The 22,348-nt window shown below is 35.4% G+C and overlaps 1 protein-coding gene across 1 annotated transcript in view; it reads right to left on the bottom strand.

Annotated features, from left to right (window-relative positions):
* Nucleotides 1–21,654, bottom strand: part of LOC123557931 (uncharacterized) — a 40,401-nt gene extending 18,747 nt beyond the window's left edge. Inside the window, exons 1-7 of the mRNA XM_053544769.1 lie at nt 21,034–21,654; nt 17,948–18,016; nt 13,978–14,043; nt 4,573–4,623; nt 4,195–4,261; nt 3,602–3,770; nt 3,475–3,543 (exon numbers count right to left, since the gene is read on the bottom strand). Coding sequence (XP_053400744.1) covers nt 3,475–3,543; nt 3,602–3,770; nt 4,195–4,261; nt 4,573–4,623; nt 13,978–14,043; nt 17,948–18,016; nt 21,034–21,091 — 549 coding nt within the window. The 5' untranslated portion in view covers nt 21,092–21,654. The remainder of the gene's footprint in view (nt 1–3,474; nt 3,544–3,601; nt 3,771–4,194; nt 4,262–4,572; nt 4,624–13,977; nt 14,044–17,947; nt 18,017–21,033) is intronic.
* Nucleotides 21,655–22,348: the final 694 nt, after the last annotated feature.

Here is a 22,348-nt window from a genome sequence, read left to right as displayed (position 1 = left end):
AGATCACAGTCGGTTCATAATTTTTTTGGGTTGTTTTTTAATATTTTGGTCTGGGCAAAACACTAATCTTTCAGCATTTTTTCTTCAGTTTTAACAACCCCTCCCTTCAATAAATTATTTTTTTAAAAATAAGGATCTTTAAAATTTTTTTAATTTACAATGACATGTTTTTATATTCACGCTAAAAAATTTGATCAAATTTTTTATTTTAAAAAACATTTTTTTTTAAGACTTTCTTTTATGAATTTTTACTGGATTCATTATTTTTCCCAAAGTGCTAGATAATTTTTCATACCATTTATCTACCTTTTATTAACCCTTATAATTTATATTATAGAAAAAAATCTTTAAAAAAAACCTAAAGAAATTATATTGATTTGAGAAATTTTTTTATATTTTTTTTTATCTTTTTGAATAAGATTTTAAAATAATTTTTTTAAATTGTTATCAACTTTAAAATTTTTTAAACCTTCTTGAAACTTTTGTTTTTAAAACCCTTCTTTGTGTAATTGTGTAGTTTTTTTAAATAATCTAAACCAACTTTTTTTTTCTTTTCTGTTTTTTTTTTTGAATCTTTTTTAAAAATATTTCGGTCGGGTTTTTCATAAACAAAAACCTAAATTTTGGGGTTTTCCCTATGGTTTTATAAAAGATCAGTTAAGAAAAGATTTTATACGCCCACCGGGGGCAAATTTTTAACACCGTTGTCGTGTGTTGTTTTTAAAAACGTTACTGTTAGTTTAAAAAAAAAACGTCAAGAACAGAAACACCCTCAAAAAGTTTAGCAGAAGATAACATTTTATTGCTATTTAAAGTTTTTAGTGAAAGGAAAAAAAATATTTGGAAGGTTCTTGAGCAGCAAGTTCAAAAAGGTTATATGAATTATAATCAGAGGGCCATAACAATTTTTTCCCTTCGTGAATTGGGTTTGGAAATTTTATTAAAAAGGATTATATTCTTTTTAATAATTCTAAAAAAAAGTACTTTTTTTCCCGAGCAATATTACCTTTAAAGATTAATTTTTCTCATTTTTATAAAATACTATGAAAAAATCTTTAATAAAACTTTTAAAAATCTTTAAAAATCTTTTAAACAACTTTCTTTTTTTTGCTTTTTTTACCCTTTAAATTTAAATTCCTTCATATGCTTTCAAAAGGTGTTGAATATTTTTTTTTTTTTGATTTTAATAAATTGTAAAAAATCTTGAATAACCTTTTTCTCTTTTCTTTATTTACTTTTCCCCAAAGTGCTTTTTTTTATAAGGGTTTTTTTTTTGGATGATGTGCTTTTTAAAAAAAATTTCTTGTCGTCAAGTTTTTGTCTGTTAGTAAAAAATGGTAAATTTCGATGGGGAAAAGCACAGCAAAATGCTACAAAAACAGGAATAGCGGAAAAGTGCAATGCAGGAACAACCCAAAACACCCGCGTATATATAACCCCGTACTTACTCCCCAAAAATTTATAACTTTTTTGAAGCAGAGCTGTTTAGTTAAGTGAAAATTTAATTTATCTATTGTTTCTTTCCATTATTATTAAAAATTTAATTTTTTTTAGATTTTTATAATTAAACTTTTTTTTTTACATAAAAAAGTGCAAGATCGCTAAACGGAACCAAATTTAATTTTTCGCTAAACCCTTCCCTTTTACTAAAACTTTTTTTTTCTTATAGCTCGTCTAAAAACCCTTTTTTTTTAATTCTAAAAAAATTTTTGTGTAGTAGGTAAAATTCTGTCCAAAATGAACCCTTGAATTATTTTACATTTAATCTTTAATAGTTATTTTTGGGATTTTTTATTATTAAAATTTTAAAATTAAAATATTTCCTCTGCCGTTTGGTGTTATCCTTTTTAAAAAGTCTTTTCAGTTTTCTTAAGCGGACTCATACCCCTTTAAATTTTTTTGCTCTTGGGGATCTTTAAAATCACCATATAAATTAAAGAAAAATCCTTTATTTAAGTTTTTTTGGCTTCGGTTGGGGTCTTTTTTTACTAGAATGTTTTGTTTTGTTATATTTATCAAAACCAAAACCTGCAAATTGCTAAAAAAGTATAAATTTATTTGTTGTAAAATATTTCCACTTTTTCTTTTTAAAGTTCTGTGAATCTTTCAATTACACAGCTTTTCCCTTTATTAATGTATATACATTTAATCTTATTTTTATTCAAAATGATTCAAACTTTTTATTATAAAAATTTTTTCTTCATCCACCCATAAATTTATTGTAATCGCCCTTTTTAAAAATTTTTTTTCAAATGCTTCGTAACAGTTCTCCGGTTTTTTTTAAAGGAAAACCCCAAAATATTTACAAAAATATCAATAACGGTTAACAAGACTTTATCCCTTTTTGTATTTTTAAAAAGCTTCATGTTTAACTAATCAGTGACCAAAGTACATCAATATATACTATCACTCTTCGTTTCCCTAAATTTCTTTTTTAAATTTGGTTTTTTTGGGAAATTTTTCTGCAATTTTTCACTCCATTGATTCCGGGGGGATCTTACCCCTTTTCCCCTTTTTTGGGCTTTCGTTTTTTTCCAACCCAAATTTTATTTGTTTCAATTACAGGTTTTTCAATAAATGTTTTTTCAACTTTTCTCCAAAAGTTTGATTTTGTTTTTATTTAAATTGGGGGAAAACTTTTTTTGTCGCAGTCCCCCTTTTTTCACCACTGTCAAAAAAAAAGTCATGGTCCTACATACTGCACCCAATTCGTTGAAGGGGGTCCCTTATTAAAGGGTTTTTCCCGGCCACAATAGTTATATCCCGGGAAAGGGTTTAAAACCTTTTTAGGTAATAAAGGAAAAAAATTTTTTAGAATTCTAAATTTCCTGCTTTGATAGACTTTTAAAAAAAATTTTGCTTTCATTTTCCCACAAGCGAACAGTAGCTTTTATCATTTTTTCCATTTTTTTGAACATAGTGAGGATTTATATTAAGTAAATTTCTTTTTTTCAAAAAAAATTTTATTTTTTAAAATCTCTATTAAATTTTATTTAAAAATCTTTGTTGTTTTTTACTGGGTTTAAACCCGTGGATTTTAATTGTCCCGGGATTTGGCAGTCCTGACCCAAAGGGCAAAAAGGGCAAAAGGGTTTAAAGTTTTCGCAAAAAATTTTTTTATATGCGTATTTAAAAAGAAATGATTCTCCCCCTCACGTGCTGTAATGTAACTTTTTAAAAATGCGTGTTCCGTACAAAAAAATCTGAAAGCGATCGCAAAAGCTGATATTCACGGGCATTTTTTGGGACACTTTTTGACATTGGAGACAAAATACCCAAATTTTTTTCTTTTAGTTTTTTGCTAGAATAGGTTAACACGTTGTTTGTTTTTCAGAATCCTTGGGGTATGTTTGGGGGCCTTTGGGTTTCCGGCTCGGGCACCAGCTCTCTGAGAAAATTTAAGCGTTTAACAAGAAAAAAAAGCGAAACCCACTTAAAGAATTGACAAGTTTTGAACAGACGGGCTAATATTACCTTACTGTACTGCAATGAGCATGCCCAGAACAAACACAAAATGTGCACACTTTTCCATACTTGGATTGACTAGAAATTTTCATGCACTGATTTTAAATAATCCCTTTAGCGGAAAAAATAATTTTACTGTCAACGCAGTCGCGAAAACTGGAAACGTTCTCAATTTGTCAGGACCGGTTTTGTCGACGCCGAGCTTTAAAAGATATTCGGCAGCATTGCCTCTTGGATAGTTCTTTATGACGTCCAGATTTTCTTTCAGTGTTTTGTTGAAAGTTTCGTTGCATTTAAAGAAAGTTCTGAAAAAGAAATAACGTTTTTGTGCAATTTAAAAATCTAAAGGGGGGGCTGTAAAAAGCAAATCTTTTGATGAACCTTTTTATTTTTTTTGATATTGGTAAATTTTTGGGGTCGGATAACCTCGGGATGTTAGTTGACCTACCGTTTTTCTCATTAACTCACACCAAGGTCCACTGTGGTTTCTGATTAGGTTTCTTTTGATAACGTTGACGAGGAAGACACCCTCCGATGGGTAAGAATGGTTGAGTTAGCCAAGCGGACATTCCGACGTTCTAGTAGAATTTTATGTGATCTATGTAAACAAACTGAATCTGAGTGATATTGGTAAATTGAAAAATGATAATAAAACGCAATTATATTATTGCAACATTCATAACATAGAAACATATTTTGTCAGTTTTATTGTTCGTTACAATCAGTAACTTACGTTTTGTGTTATCGGCTGGAATGAAATCCGGTTGAACAAATAATTCTTCAAAAGAATTTTCAACTGAAATGTATGAAAAATAAATGTACCACATTAGCATTATAGTAACACCTGTGCACAGCAGCTATGTATTGTAGACTAAGACAACATTAATTTTATGTCACATGAACGCTCAAACGGCGCACACTAACTATAGCGTCAAAAACTAAATTTCTGTGCCCGCTAACAACCGCGGTTCGAGTATATTTTTTTGCAGAAATATTTGACTTAGTAGTGGCTTTTGGAAAAATTAAGAATACATGAAATGTAAGACATTCAAGTTTCAAGTCCAGTGAATACAGACCAAGATAGATCATAAAAGTGAAATTACTCACCAGTAGTGTTGCTATTAATGGTAATCTTTGAAGATGAGAACTTTTGGTAATCTAGAATAAATGAATAAACGAATATGTCGTACATGGTATTATTAGGTTATTTATCATTGTTCTGTACAATAAGGAGATATATTTGGACGAGTACCCAGTTGAGAAAACCGTACTGGACGAGCCGCTAGGAATAAACACAATAGTCAAAATTGCTCGATTTAAAAAGAAAATGTATTTTTATTTCGATCTTTCGAAATTCTGTGAAGCTGACTGACCTTTGAAAGTAAGGAAAATGAGACTAAATAACGTATATGACAACACTGAAATTCAAATTAATGCAGGAAATCATGTGATAAAACATCCTAAAAATCAATATTTTCAAATGCAAAAACATGTTTTAATAGGAATAAAAAAATACCAAATCCTTAGATGCTTTGAACGAAACGTCTTGTAAATTACTATACGTCTTGTGATTTTTATATATACCCAAAAATGAGAGTCAAAAATTTTTCTCCTCCTTTTTAGCTTGCGCTTCGCCATCGCACTGTCGCGCTTTACCATCGTAGTGTCACCATCGTACTGGCGTGCTTCGCCATCGCACTGTCGCGCTTTACCATCGTACTGTCACCTCCGTACTGGCGTGCTTCGCTACCGTCACTGTCGCGCTTCACCATCGTAATGTCACCATCGTACTATTGCGCTTCATTATCTTTTCTCTGTTTACAAAAGAACCGACTTTAATTTAACTCTGTATTGTATAATATTGTCAACCCTGTCCAATGATGATCAAATAATTGGAACGCTTTTCGGCTAGGGTATTATTGAAATGAATATCACCAGACCTATAGTGTTACTTAAATGATTATCACTCGGCAGCTGTTATTCATATGAAAATCACCCAGCAGATTGTCACTAAAATGAATATGATCTGGCATGATGATATTAATCAAAGGCCTGAAGGGCCTGAGAGTCGGCTAATGATTGATGTACTGGTAGTATAGTCTACCAGTTTCAGTTTGGTTTTAGTTTTTTCCCCCAACTGAACAGAGATTTTGTTACAATAGATGAAATGGACATTTAATCGATGCCTAGTAAAACTTTGATTGACATTATACAAGTATTTAAACCCAATATATTTCTCTAAAATTGAAGAGTGGTTCGCAAAAATAACAAGAGCTGTCTCCTTAGTATGACATATGCCCCTGATGGCACTTTGAATGAGTAGTTATGGCCGATGTTAGAGTTTAGGACCTTTGACCTACGGAGCTGGGTCTTGCGCGCGACACGTCGTCTTACTGTGCCACACATTCATGCGTAGTTATTTTAAAATCCATGCATGAATGACAAAGATATGGACCGGACACGCCCATCAATGCACTATCATGAAAAATGACCTTTAACGTCTAAGTGTGACCTTGACCTTTGAGCTACGGGCCTGGGTCTTGCGCGCGACACGTCGTCTTACTGTGGTACACATTCATGCCAAGTTTTTTGAAAATCCATCCATGGTTGACAAAGATATGGACCGGACACGCCCATCAATGCACTATCCTTTAATGTCTAAGTGTGACCTTGACCTTTGAGCTACGGACCTGGGTCTTGCGCGCGACACGTCGTCTTACTGTGGTACACATTCATGCCAAGTTATTTGAAAATCCATCCATCGATGACAAAGATATGGACCGGACACGCCCATCAATGCACTATCCTTTAATGTCTAAGTGTGACCTTGACCTTTGAGCTACGGACCTGGGTCTTGCGCGCGACACGTCGTCTTACTGTGGTACACATTCATGCCAAGTTATTTGAAAATCCATCCATCGATGACAAAGATATGGACCGTACACGCCCATCAATGCACAATCCTTTAATGTCTAAGTGTGACCTTGACCTTTGAGCTACAGACCTGGGTCTTGCGCGCGACATGTCGTCTTACTGTGGTACACATTCATGCCAAGTTATTTGAAAATCCATCCATCGATGACAAAGATATGGACCGGACACGAAAATTGCGGACAGACTGACAGACCGACAGACGGTTCAAAAACTATATGCCTCCCTTCGGGGGCATAAAAATGTTGAAAGTACAAACTACAATTTGACAGGTGACACTAAGATACTGCCCATGACTATAAATATTTTTCCAGTAAACATTTGCCTCCGGCATTACCAAAACAGGCAATTATCGGCTAGTATATATTCGCACATGATAAAATTCGAATATGAAAATTTATATATTGAAATTTTATAGCGCGGATTGCCGCATACACTTTGTAACGGATGGACGAAAGAACTGTTCAGATATTTTACAGATAAGGGGCCTGGCAATAACCGTGTCACACGCTAGGTATTGTTCAATCATATTACAAGGGATGTGAATTTAAAGTATACTTACTTTTGCGTTTAAAGATATGTAAATGTTGCTGAGTGTCAATATATAGTGTCATGAATGTTTACACTGACAGGAAAATTGCGCATTCGAAACTAAGAGAAGTTACTCGGACTAGCTACCAATTTCGGAAAAGATAACCAATATTAATAAATGCAGTTCTTTTTTAGTTAAAACCATCATTTATTCTATTTCAGACCTGTTAACCCCTTCAAAACCATGTCAATAGTCCCCAAGTTTATGTACTTTCAATTATCCGTTTTGATTAATGTAGACAGACAAGCCCAGACTGGGCTGAAAAAATGTTTGAGCCATTTTTACGTGGTCGGTAGCAGGGTGGGTTTTGGGAGGGGTGTCCTTCCCGCTTTGAACTGCAGTCAGATTTTGAAATGGGCATTGTGGCAGGTGGTAAAAGGGCAAATGTATCAAACTGTAAAGTGGCAATATGGGGGGAGGGTGATGGAGGATACCCCCTCCTGCAATTAGGGTTTGGGGTATCAACACAAGGAAATTTTGAAAATGTAGACCCTTGATACAGCCTTTGGTGCGATTTCTAACTGAAAATTTTATGTTTCAATTTCTAAATATTACCTCTAGATTCTTTTTAGTATTACAATATTCAAAGTATGAATGACTGTCACTTCATATTTTTACTTTCAGGTCATGCCTCAGCACTAGAATATAAGTCTGATATTGATTCTATGTATGTATTATAAAAATAAATTCTAGAACCATTTCTGTTACAATAATATCTATCATGTCTGTTACTTTAATGTTTAAATTTCATAACACAGCTCGATATTTACCCAAAATATTATATCCGGATATGATTACACTTTCTTTTATACCGCCAAAATCTCCAGTTTCAACAATATGTTTTACAAATTGTGATGATATGAAGACAGTTTAGCAGCAATTGGCAGTATCTGACATTGAAGTTTACGGTGAAATTATTTAAATCATTTCATAAAAAAACTGTTTCGTTTCGTCGAAGCACTCTAACATAGACGATCTACTTTCGATTTCAAAAACTACAAGAAAATACAATTTAATGTTTCGCCGATTTGTTTATTTCTCGAAAAATACGAAATAAAATCATTTTTAAATTCAGTAGTAATTAAACAAATCAGCAAGAGCTCTTTCTCGGGATAATTTATCCGCTTACTGACTGCAAAAATCAAGCCATGTGTCATCATGAAAAGCAGAATGGGTGACGGTTTCATTTTTTTGCGAACCAGAATCGTAAGCAAATTATCCAAACCAGTCAAAATTCCAGAAAGGTAACGATCTAGATTCTTTCTAGTATTACAATATCCAAAGTATGACTTCACTTCATCTTTTTACTTTCAGATCATGCCTCAGGGCTAGAATACCAGTCTGACATAGATTATATGTAGGTGTAATAAAAATAAATTCTAGAATCATTTCTGTTACAATAACATCTATCATGTATGTTACATGAATGTTAAAATTTCATAACACAGCTCGATATTTACCCAAAATATTATATCCGGATACGATTACACTTTTCTCCATTTTAAACAATATATTTTACAAATTGTGATGATACGAAGACATTTAGCAGCAATTGGCAGTATCTGACATTGAAGTTTACGGTTAAATTACCTCTTATTTAAATCTTTTCATAAAAAAGTTGTTTCGTTTCGTGAAAGCAGCCAAACATAGACGATCTACTTTCGATTTCAAAAACTACAAGAAAATACAATTTAATGTTTCGCTGATTTGTTTATTTCTCGAAAAATAAGAATTAAAATCATTTTTAATATCTGTAGTAACTAAACAAACCAGTAAGAGCTTCTTCTTCCGATAATTTATTCGTTTACTGACTGCAAAATCCATGTGTGTGTGTAGAAACCCACGCAGTTTATAGAAATCATACGATGCGTGTATACGTTCAATGTGGGAGAATTAAGGCTGATCTGGATCGGCTATGTTACCTAACGCATCCAGACGATTCAGATTTTGTTTTTAAAAAAGCATTGTGTGCATTTCTGTAATTTTATATATGTTTTTATACGCTTAGAAATTATTAGACGTGCGTATTTGCATTATTTCTATATGTAATTTACGCTAATACGCATCTTATCTGGAGCCCTGTGGAACTATATTTTGTCTTTCGCTGGATGTTACGCAAGCTTTGTAAGCCTGCGCAATTCATAAAATGCACATTTATGCTTAATGAGTTACATTCGAGTATTGCACAATTACAAGTCATAAATATGACAGATTACATCGTATATTGGTCATAGCAAAGGGAATTCACACAACTTAACTTCATTCATGCAGTGAACTGTTTGAAGTTTGAGAAATCTAATGGAACTACATCCCTTCACTGTGTTATTTGGTCCATTTAGACTTAGAGGATCGCTGGATAGCAAGGACTCGTCAAAACGATTTCATCGTTTAGCCGACTCAAAAAAATATCATACCTTAATATTGTATGAAATGTACCATTCAAAAAAAAAAAGTCTCCTTTGATCTACAGCAATTTCAAATTGTTTACTTGATGGATAATAAAAATGAATACAAACCAGTAGGGTGTTGTTTAAACGAATATCACCCGACCAAGTGTTATTTATGAACAAAATATCATTGCATTCAAAATCAACCTCTCTGTGGAAAATGAATAATAATGTATTTACATGTAATTAATTTTGTGAGAAAATGTTGTTTAATCAGCTCTTATATTTCAAGAGTTGAAAAAACGTTAAAACTATATACTGTCAACATAACATAATAAAAAATACACTCTTCTCAAACAAAAACAAAAACAAACAAACAAAAAAAAAACACTGACCCTAAAGTTTTAATTGGAAAAAATGTAGATCTGTGTTAAACAAGATTATTAGTAAGTAAATCCAAAACACGTAAATACGTCCCTCCGTCTGACGTCATGCAGACTAAATGAATTCTTTTGCGCATGCTTGACAGGAAGGCGACAGTACGATGGTGAAGCGCGACAGTACGATGGAGAAGCACGACAGTTCGGTAATGACAATTCGATGGTGAAGCACGACAGAGTGATGGCGTAACGCGACGGTACGATGGCGAAGCGTGTCACTACGATGGTAAAGCGCGATGGCGAATTGCGACAATACAAAGACAAAGCGCGACAGTACGACGAAAGGGCACCATCGTACTGTCGCGCTTCGCCATTGTAGTGGCGTTTTATCACCACTGCACCATCGTACCTTCGCGCTTCGTGTTTACAGGGAGCAGGCGCTGGCCTTAACAGAACACCGTACTTTAATACAGAATGAGGCGTATTTAATCAAAATGATCGCTAGAGTTATTTAAGCTGGTATAGTTTGTACTATCATGGGCATTTGTGAGGTTTCATTCAGTTGTGATGAGTACGTGTTTGCTGATAATCACTAACAAGGTGCACGATGCTGACGGGATATAACACTAGTTCTTGTGACATTCGTCGCCCTCGGCTAACATAGTATAATTAAACAAATCTAGCACCTTCATTTCTTCACAAATTCTACTCATATTAGCCAGAACTTTCAATAAGACCATAAAACGTATTTATGACCTTATAGGACAGGTTTATCGTGCCCTTAAGTAAGAAAACAAGAGTGTCGTGATGACCCGCTACCCTGTTAACAAGTTTTTTTATGTGATTTAAGCACGTGACCTAGTTTTTGACCCAACATGACCCAGATTTAAACTTGACCTAGGGATCATCAAGATAAACGTTCTGATCAACTTTCAAAAAGATAGGGTCATAAATGTGGCCTCTAGAATGTTAACAAGCATTCCTTTGATTTGAGTGGGTGACCTAGTTTTTGTCCCACATGACCCAGTTTCAAAGATGGCCTAGGGATCATCAAGATAAACATTCTGACAAGGTTTCATAAAGAAAGGTTCATAAATGTGGCCTCTAGAACGTTAACAAGCTTTTCCTTTGATTTGAGCAGGTGACCACATAACCCAGATTCAAACTTGGCCCAAGAATCTTTAACATTCTGAACAAGTTTCATGAAGATAGGGTCTACAGTGTTAACAAGCTTTTCTTTTGATTTGAGTGGTGCCTAGTCTTTGACCCCACTTGCCCAGTTTCAAACCTGGCATAGGAATCATCAAGATAAACATTCTGACAAGTTTCATGAAGATAGGGTCATAAATATGGCCTCTAGAGTGTTAACAAGCTTTTCCTTTGATTTGAGCAGGTGACCTACTTTTGGCCTAGGGATCACCAAGATAAACATTCTATTTTTGGCCTCAAGGGTGTTGACAAACTTTTTATTTGATTTGACCGGGTGACCTAGTTTATGACCCAATATAACCCAGTTTTCAGTTTATCATAGGGATAATCAAGGTAACATTCTGACCAAGCTCCATGAAGATAGGGTCATAAATGTGCCCTATAGGGTGTTAAAATCTTTTCCTTTGATTTGATTTGGTGATCTAGTTTTTGACCCCACATGACCCAGTTTCGAACTTGGCCTTAGAGATTATCAAGATAAACATTATGTGCAAGTTTGTAACAAATCAAAGCATAAATGAAACCTCGATATGGCTGAAAGGGCCAAAATAGAGATTGTTGCCCCTTTCAGGGGCAGTAACTCTAGAATCCATTAAGGAATTTAGCCGGTTTTCGAAAGTTTTCGAAAGAAACTGAGATCTTATGTTTAACTTAAAATGTCACTTCTATCTTGTTCACAAGGTAAAACTCAACAAATTTTGGTTCTTTCAGGGGCCGGAACCTATGATTGGATTTGATGGATTGATCATAGAATCGAAGATCTATTGTTGTTATAGATACTTTTCAAGTTTGTTTCAAATCAAACCATAAATGAAGTCTCTATATGGCTGCAAATGCCAAAATAGCAAATGATGGCCATTTAAGGGGCCATTACTCTGAAACCAATGATGGGATCTGGCCAATTTTCAAAAGGAAAAGAGATATTATGCCAATACAGGTTGTATGCAAGTTTGATTAAAATCGAGTGCAAAATGTGGCCTCTATCGTGTTCACAAGAAATTGTGAACGGACCCAGGGCGATTACAAAAGATCACCTTGTCACTACATAATTTGAACAATCTTGTTAGAGAACCACTAGGTAATGCTACATACCAAATATCAAAGGCCTAGGCCTTGAACTTTCAGACAAGAAGATTTTTAAAGTTTTCTTATATAAGTCTATGTAAAACTTGGGACCCAGGGCGGGGCCTCTTTTTACTCTTGGGTAACAATTTGAACAATCTTGGTAGACGACCACAAGGCAATGCTACATGCCAAATATCAAAGGCCTAGGCCTTGAAGTTTCAGACAAGAAGATTTTTGAAGGTTTTTTCCTATGCAAGTCTATGCAAAACTTGGGACCCCGGTGCGGGGCTTCTTTTCACCCAAGAGGCATAATTTGTAAAATCTTCATAAAGGACCATTAGATGATGTGACATGCCAAATATCAAGGCTCTATAATTTGCGGTTTTGGAAGAAGATTTTTTTAAGTTTTTCATTTTGGTTGCCATGGCAACCAGAGTTCTGTTTGAAATTCAATTCTTTGAACAACTTTGGAAGGGGACCACCCAAGGAACATCAAGGCCAAGTTTCGTCAACTTCCACAAAATGCATAGTTTCAGAGGAGATATTGTTTAAAGGAAAGTGTGGACGGACGAACGACGCCGGACGGTGAGCGATCACAGTAGCTCACCCCGAGCACTTTGTACTTATGTGAGCTAAAATAATAAGAGAGGCAAAATACGAGTAATGGAATCAATATTTAAGATTGAAGTGTATGAAATAGATCGAGAGTCAGATCATACATTATTCAATATTCAATTATTTTCTTACAAACAAGGTATGTTTACATATGATTCTTTGCCATTATTATTCATCGGTTGTGGAAATTTGGTACTAATAAACTTTGATAATGTGGCAGTTGACCCCAATACAATCAACACTGTTTATTTTCCAATACAGGTAAATCCAACGATTGCTTTGCAATAGACCTGTGACGGATTATCTTTGAACACCCCTATACTTATTGGACTCAACTGCCACATTATCAAAGTTTATTAGTAGCATTTGATTTGTTTATAAAAGAACCCATTAATTTTTTTCTTTTTATATATAAAGTGAAAAAGATAATAAAATTCATCGCCTAATGTATTTTTATTTCATTCATTAAAAGTTCTAAGATTTCTATCTTTTAAAAATTTCCCTTTTCCTATAGGTAATTTCTGATTCACGCGTCTAAATTTATAGATCAAATGTCAAAATGTTAAAGTACCTTTCAAAAAAATGTCTTTACAAATACGATAACTGAACATTTGTTTATGTGTGTGATCTGAGGTCAGACTATAAAAGTTTGATCATGATTTTATTGATTATTACTATTTACATTTATAATAACAATTATCAAAATAAATGTACATGTACAGCCAAGAAAATAAGAAAATGGGTCCCCCAAGTTCTTACAACATCAGTAAACGGCCCTTCCCAATAGAAATAACATAAAGTAACTAGGCGGGGAAAACAAAATAAATATGAGAAGTGGTGTTATTATTATTGAAATAATTTGTAATTAAATGATGGAGAGAGAGAGAGAGAGAGAGACGTGGGGCTTGTCCAGCATTTCAAAGTGTTGTCTATTAGTTAAGATATTTTTATATTAAATTTTAAGAAAGTGTCATTAGAATCTGCCTGTCTGTTTTATATATTTTTGAACTTGTAGAAAGATGATGTGTTTTCATCTTCCATATACAAATGTATTGATCATTCCCATCCCAAACAGAATTGTTTGTAGGTTTAGCGGATGATATGTGCATGTTTTAACGGTAGTGTACTTAGGGTCACTGTGACCTTGACTTTGAGTGAAATTGTATAGGCAATCATCGCCCTCTTCTTTTATAATTTAGAAATTACGTTTAACAATTAGATTGAGGAGGCCTCTGATGATCTAATGCGCATTATTCATGCATTTCTTCGCAACTCATTTGCATCGTTAAAGCATTATTTGGCAAACCACCTGGATAACGAAAAAAATACTTACAAGTCGAATTGCTTCTTGTGATGTAGTATTTGCTTTGTGACATACTTTTAGAAGAGAAAGATTTGCCTGAAATACACAAAAGCACTCGTTATGACATTTTGACATATAGTCTACAACTTCTGCAAAACTAACTTATTAACTTATTTTTTTTTTCTTTCTTTTTCTTTCTTTTTTTTTTTTTGCGTTAAAGGGACATAAATTCAGACGTACATAACGGTATAAATATTTCTGTATCATCACGATAATAGCTCGGTGTTTTATCTTAACAAATTGGGTGCAGGTAAATCGTATACACTGAGTGTAAGGTGCGGTAACTAAAAGTGTGCAGGTATTAAATACCCGCACGCGAGTTACCGCACTGTTGGACAGAAAAGTATGCCAGCGTGTCTGGAACAGCATAGACTAGCTCCTAGATTACGATATATCTTTTTTTTTTACATTTTTATGATTAACTGTAGTGAACTGAGCCAGTCTATATTCTATGTCCAATATCATAGTCTAGTACATTCCGAAAATTCGCAAACCTGATTTTAGGTTTGTTATCAATCAATGTCAAGAACTGACCACAGCCTAACTGATAGAGACACATCGTCTCATCATGGGGAACAAAGTCATTTTCGATCTGACCTTTGGCTCCTAAGTGTGACATTGACCTAAGACCTAGTGCCCGGGTTTAGCGCATGACATGTTGTCTCATCCTTGGGAATATTTGTACCAACTGATATTTAAATCCTGTCTTGCATGACAAAGTTATAGACCGGACAGGAAAAAAATCCTACCGACCTTTGATCTCCAAGTATGACCTTGACCTTTAAGCTAGAGTTCTTTTGTGCATGACACGTCATCTCATCATGGGGAACATTTATGCCAAGTAATTTTGTAATCCCTTGATGGATGACAGAGTTCTGGACCGGACAGGAAAAAATCCTATTAACGTTTGACCTCCAATTGTGACCTTGGCCTTTAATCTAGGGGTCCGGGTTTTGCACAGGACACACCGTCTCATCATGGGGAACATTTGTGCCAAGTAATATTAAAATCCCTTTATGGATGGCAGAGTTATGGACCGGACAGGAAAAAAACCCTGTTGACATTTGACACCCAATTGTGACCTTGACCTTTAAGTCTTGGGTCTAGCTTTTGCGCAGGACACATTGTCTCATCATGGGGAACATTTGTGTAAAGTGATATTAAAATCCCTTAATGAATGACAGAGTTATGGAACAGACACGAAACAGACCCTGTTCATGCCATGTTAACATCTGACCGCTAAGTGTGACCTTGACCTTTGAGCTAAGGGTCTGAAATTGTGCATGACATATCGTCTTATTATGAGGTACATTTGTGCCAAGTAATATTAAAATCCCTTCATGGATGGGAGAGTTATGGACCGGACAGGATAAAAAAGCCCTGTTGACCTTTGACCTCCAACTGTGACCTTAACATTTGAGCTAGGGGTCCGGGTTTTGCGCATGACACGTCGTCTCATCATGGGGAGCATTTGTTGCCAAGTAGCAAAAAAATCCCTTCATGGACGACAGAGTTATGGACCGGACACGAAATTGCGGACGAGAAAGCGCATTCCTATAGTCCCTGAAACTGGTTTTCAACCAGTAGGGAAGAATAGTCCATCGGAACATCAATACTACCGCGAGAAGTTGACTAATATCGCCTTTTCGCGTAAGGATTGCACGAAAAGCTGATATTTTCAGTTATGTGGTGGCATATTTCTGCATATGATAATCATAAGATTTTTTATAAAAATTTTATAAAATTTCGAGATTATGAGAAAGTTTTCGTGAAATATTATATGGTTATCGAGACTAGGTCAAAAATAGTACCCAGTACTGCAGAAAGGTAACTCTATAAAGACAACTTCTGTTTCATGAAAAAAGAGTTTCGCGAAATTCCCTTTTTCTTGAAAGTTTATAATATTTTCATGATATTTTCAAGATTATCGTATGCAGAAAAAAACAAAATAGTTTTTCAAGATAATTCATTTTTCACGAAAAACAAGCATGGTTTCGCAAAATTTTTCTTAGACATTTATTTATTATCGTATGCAGTAGTTAGCACAATCGTAAAGTTTTTTCACTTAGAACAAGAGTTTCTTTTCCTGAAAGGTTTTTAATTTTTCACGAAAACTGTATGAATTTCCGCGAAAACTATCTGCTTAAGTACGTAGCTTAAGTGGATGCACAAATTTGCCATCATACAGTTAAGATTACAAATTAAGTCGACATTTTGCGAGAAATGTTCGGCTTAAATTTCTACTTTTCTGGTTCACTTCGCAAAAAGCTGAAATTAAGCATGCAAAACTTCCACTTTTCGCACTAGATTACAGGTCGACAAGTTGAAATTAACACGTTAATTTCTTGCATCTTCACTCGTAGCTTGTGAGAATATTGCAGTTAGTGTTCACTAGTGAAATATATTTCCATCTTGCTATGAAACACACATATAATCGTCAGTATAAATTGATGCACACACAGACAGCGCATATCACAGACGTATACGGACACACAGAGCCTTTACCTATCACTTTTTTTCTGTTCAGTTTTTATCTACTAGTTTAAACACCAAAATGCAGTCATTCATTTAACGCCTTGTTAATTGTCCGACCTATGATGGCTGATTTCGTGTGTTCGTGTCTGCGAGGCGAAATGTCGAAGTAGCGAAAACGCAAAAGGTAGAAATAATGCTTATTTGTTCGTGTAGGTGGGTCGAAAGTCGAAGACACGACAACTAAGCAGTTTTCGACCTTTCGTGGTTTCGTGTCTTCGACTCGCAGACACGAACACTCGACAAATATGTGCACTTTCGTCCTTTAATGTATTCGCCTTCCGGTAGACATGCGCATAACAATTACACATATGCTGCTGAAATGAAATTTGATATAAACAAGGTCCATAGATTGGAAGAGTTACATCCTTACTTGGTAATACGTACGCTGATAACATCCCTTTCTCTCAGCAGCATCTGATTTTTAAGACGGACTTTCTCATAACTTCTTATACATTTATTTTGTGTGCAAACTATATGAAACATTTGTCGTGTGTTCGTGTCGGTGGGTCGAAGTAACGAAAGGTCAAAAACAGCTCAATTGTCGTGTGTTCGCCTTTCTCCTCTCGAGGCGAGTGACACGAAAACACGACAAAAGAAGGGCGACAACACAAAGTTTTAATACCCGCCGACACGAAAAGTGATTAATACAAAAGTTCGTGTGTTCGCCTCTCGTTATTTCGCCTTCAATGTTTCGTTACTTCGTGTATTCGGCTCCAAAGTCGAAAGGTGAACACGCGACAAATAAGCATTATTTCGAGCTTTCGTGTTTTGGTTACTTCGACATTTCGCCTCGCCGACACGAACACAAAATGGCAGAAATCAGCCACCATACCGAACTAACAATGCATCATTGAATTGCTAATTACAGTTCTTACCAAGCATGACTGGAGTCGCGCGTTTCTGATAAAACATAAAATACTGATATCAGTTTATTGAATTGGCTGTATATACCTTGATCAATACGCTCAATACAGTAGCTGTAGTTATAGCATAGATATTTCAGAGGCGTGATGTTTGGAATAGGTCAAATCAAAGAGCTAATAAATTTATTTTATGCTTCTTTGGTCACATCGATCACAAACGGCGGATGAAAGCAACAGCTAAATGTTGGTATCAGATTAAAAAAAAAGTACCACCTGATATGATTTAAAACCTAGACTTAACCATACAGGATATCAGTTTAACCAGTTGTAATGCAAGCCGCCATCTCTGAACCGCCAAATATTACCCGCAGTCTTGATTTAATCCACCAGTCCGCCATTATATATGGACCCGCCATTTTGGATGCGTCATATAGAAACCACCCCTTGGAAGCCAAGCCACTAGCACCACCAAACAATATGACTGCCAGATTCCCTCGTTTTGCAATACTTCGCGTGCAAGGTATTCTGTAGTAGTTTCTTACCTCCAAAGTTTGAGTACAGGATTGTGACTAGAAGACATGCGAAGACAATGACTGCATACTTAAACACACCTAGAATGAGAAATAATCATTATAACAAGAACTATCGTGAAACAGCGCGATCGGCTTTACGACGTTTTTTATTCGATCAAGGAGCATCACTTCCATTACAGTTAAACAAGACTTACGTAACTTGGTATGCAAAACTTCAATTAAGTTTCCTAAGTCAATTAATGATCATAATTTGAATTACAATTTAACCAAGATTTCTCTACTGTCATCAGAGTTCCCTAACACATTATGGATGACACAGTCTGAGGAAAATGTTCGCTGGTGATGCCTATTATAGACTAGTGAATTTAGCCTATTTTTAAAGAATTCGAGATGTAATTTTATTGAAATGTTGTGGAAGTGTCTGCCTTGCTTAACACAACGCACACTGCTTAATATAATAAAAATTGGATCCCATCTCACCAACCCACTAAAAGTCCGACTATTACATCACTTTTAAATTTCATTAAAATATTGAATCATATAAGGTTTAAAACTGATCAAAAAGCTGTGTTAACAATTCAAGCATAGTTACAAGGTTTGGTGTGGTCGGGGAGTGGGGGGGGGGGGGGCATTAATTTCAATACTGCATATAAGACTATTTCACATAAAGTGCAAAACCGATTCATTATTATTGTTATAGTTTTATTTAATACAAGAGACCCAAATGGGCTTAAGTCGCTCACCTGTAGAGGACCTTAACCATCTGACCCTAAAAGGGACAAAACACCCCATACCGAACAAATTTATGAGAGGACCTTATATTGACTCTACAGACCAGGTTTGATGAAGATTCATTGAGTGGTTCACGATAAGTAGTCATTAAAATGTATTTTTTACTTTTAGTACTACCTACCCCTAAAAGGAGCCAACTTCCCCAATTTGAACAAATTTGAGAGAGGACCTTATAAAGATCCTACAAACCAAGTCAAGAAAATCCATCTAGCCATATATTAGAAGTTGTTTAAAGGTATTTCTAGTTTTAGCTGTAGCAACCAAAAGAGGTCAGGTGTCCCCAATTTAAATATTTTTGTAAAGGGCATTAAAATAATGGTACAAATCAAGTTTGATGAAAATCTATCAAAATCCATCAAACAGTTCATGAGGAAAAGTCGTTTCAAGGCATTGAAATATTTGTTCCAGCGGCCCCTAATAGGGGGACCGACTGCCCCCTTTGTACAAATTTGGGAGAGGACCTTATAGTGATGCTACAGACAAAATCTGATGAAGATTTATCAAGCTCTTCATGAGTAGAATTCATTTAAAGTCATATCTATTTTTAGCTCTCGCGGCCCCTTATTTGAACAAAATTGGGAGAGGGCCTTTAATAATGTCACAAACAAATTTTGATAAGAGCCTTCTACCGGTTCGTCAAAAAAGAAGTCGTTTAAAGATATTTTTAATTTTGGTTCAAGTGACCCCTAAAAGGAGCCAGGACAGGACCGTATAGTGATCCTACTAATCAAATTTCATGAAGATCCAGTGCTTAATGGGAAGAAATCTTTTAAAGGCATTTCAATTTTTAGGTCTAACGGCTCCTCAAAGGGGCCAACTGCCTCCATTTGAACAAAATTTGGAGAGAACCTCATAATGATGCTACAGACCAAGTTTTATGAAATTCCTTTAATCGGTTCATGAGAAGAAGTCGTTTTAAGGTATTTCTAATTTTGGCTCTAGCGGTCCTTAAAACAGGCCAGGTGCCCACATTTGAGTTGAACGTGTTCCAATTTTTATGGAGATCCATTCACAAGTATGGCCTCTAGAGGGGTCACAAGGTTTTTCTATTTTTAGACCTACTGACCTAGTGCGAGACTAGAGATGGCGATTGAAAAATAGTACGATGGCAAATAAAGGATAGTACGATGGTAATGTTAGTGTAGTACGATGGCCATGGTAGTGTAGGATGATGGCGATGGTAGGACAGTACGACGGCAATGGTAGTGTAGTACGATGGCGATGGCAGGATTGTTAGTAGGGGATGAAAATCCCCGAGACGGTAACGTCCGTATATAGTTATTCGTCTTTGTTGTCTGCATATACTGAGGCAATTTTTTTCGATGTTTTCCGGTTCCGGTTTATGTACACAACGCAGACTGGTTGTCTGCATGAACATCCGAGCACCCCGAATCCGTCACAGAAATTCGTAAACCGCGCCAGCATGATTCTTTTCCTTCTTTTTCGTAATGAAAACTATACATGCAACAGAAAAACACTTTTAAAACGGTAAAGAAGTGTAAAGGCCGTCAAAGTTCAGCGTGGAGTGCAAATAAACAAAATAAAAATCCTAAAGCCAGTGCGAGAACGCGGTGAATGATGTCACCGTCACGGCTTCCCGTAAATTTTGCAAAGTATATTCGCTGTAAGAGGTATGATGTCACTAAATGTAAACTTTACAGTTTAGAGTGATGTTTCACTTTCTTTCGAGTATTGAATATTTCTTTGTAAGTGGATATATAAAAAATAAATCCCAATGCTAGGCGGTGCCTTATTTCATATTAGGATAGTACAATTGGGATAGAAGTGTAGTATGATGAAGATGGTAGGATAGTACGATGACAGTTGTAGCTCTAGGATAGTGCGATGGCGATGACAGAGCAGTTCGATTGTAATGTTAGGACAGTACGATTGCGATGGCAATGAAAGGATAGCCTGGCGATAATGAAAGGATATTAAGAGGCTAAACGTTTGGTAGTAAAATACAGAATTTGTGCATGAATATTGTTATCTTACCGTTCTTATACCGCTAGTCTACCATCATAATCTCGCCACATTGTACACTTGCTCTGCGCTTATATTAACCATATCCGGTCACGTGCGTCATTGAGCGTTGTCTAATTTCTTTGAAAAGCAACATTGATAGTATAGTAAGGTTGTAGACTGAAGTATAGCAATGGTTAGATAGAGACTGTAGGTCGGTAGGAAAACGATAGTAAGATAACACTTCTATTCTGCCATCGCCATCCAACTACTTGTCCTTGTCATCATTTTCATACTTTCTTACCATCTACGAAAATTTTGCAATAGGCGTTGGTAGGTACCTTTTAAACCCATCGGCGAATATTTATAATACTTCTCCGAACGACGTGCTACACCCATGTTTCTTTTGCGTCAATAAAACATCAAATTTTTGAGCTTTTGATCCATGTCCACTCTATATCTTATGCGCATGTCATCAAGACAACGAGAAGGTCAATGTCACACTTCATGTCAAATCGTTATCTACTAAACGCCTAGAAATTCGGTTAAGTGATATAGATCAATGTCATTACTGAATGTCAAACGTTTGAAAACGTTTCATTTTTGCTCAGTTAAATTATATGCTTCATACTAGTAAAGTTCTTACATTACAGATCTGCAAATACAAAACATGTTATTCCAGTTGTTGAAACAAGCATACAAACTACTGTATATCACAACAACGGCTCCTCTGCAATACTTTATTCCTTTTAAAATTATTCGCTAACTTTTATGATCTTCTGTAAAAACGGTCTTATACATATCTGATTTCACAAACATGTGTTTAATCCTGAATTTTGAAGTTTTTTTTCAGACGCAGAATTTCCAATGTCCAAAACGTAACCGGAGTGACACTATCTTTCAACTGTTTAAAAGCTTTAAAGGAAACATGTACTGACTTTAATCTATGGACTGATAAACGCAGTTCACATGATAAAATGCATTCCTGTTATCAAAATTATCAAGAAGTATCGATTAGACTGTTTGTTCTTTGCTAGGGACTGGCAACTATGCAATCAAAGCATACAACGGATCTGTTAGCAAGAGTTGTCCACAAGACAGCACGCTTGAATTTTCTTAGTGCTTGGCTCTGAATTAGAGCTTTTCCAGTACATTATGTAAAAAATCATAAAACTTTAACCTAAAACTTCTATGTTAAAAAGGGGCACAACTCTGTCAAAATTCAAATCAGAGTTATGGGAATTGTTTCTCCTGGTGTAGACCTTGATAGTAAATAATTATAACTATGTTTGAAGTCAAATACTTTGGTAGTAACAGATACTTGACTTTATCAAAACCTTTACCCTATCAATTTTAAGTTAAACAGGAGTGCCAGACTGTCACAAAACACGCCCGTCATCGATCTTGGCCTAATTCAAGAGCCATAATCCAAGAGTGCTTGGGGCGATTTGGGTGGTTATCGAACTTGGCCGAGATTTTACGCCCACAAACATTGTCAGCAAGTTTGGTGAAGATCGGATGAAAACTGTTCGACTTAGAGAGCGGACAAAGCTAAATTCGCAGTTTTTCGAGTAATTCAAGGGCCATAATCCAAGAGTGCCTGGGGCGATTTGGATGGTTTTCGAACCTGGCCGAGACTTAGAGAGCGGACAAGGC

Source organism: Mercenaria mercenaria, chromosome 5 (genome assembly GCF_021730395.1).
Source record: "Mercenaria mercenaria strain notata chromosome 5, MADL_Memer_1, whole genome shotgun sequence".
Lineage (NCBI taxonomy): Eukaryota > Metazoa > Mollusca > Bivalvia > Venerida > Veneridae > Mercenaria > Mercenaria mercenaria.
This window is presented reverse-complemented; position numbering and strand designations above follow the sequence as displayed.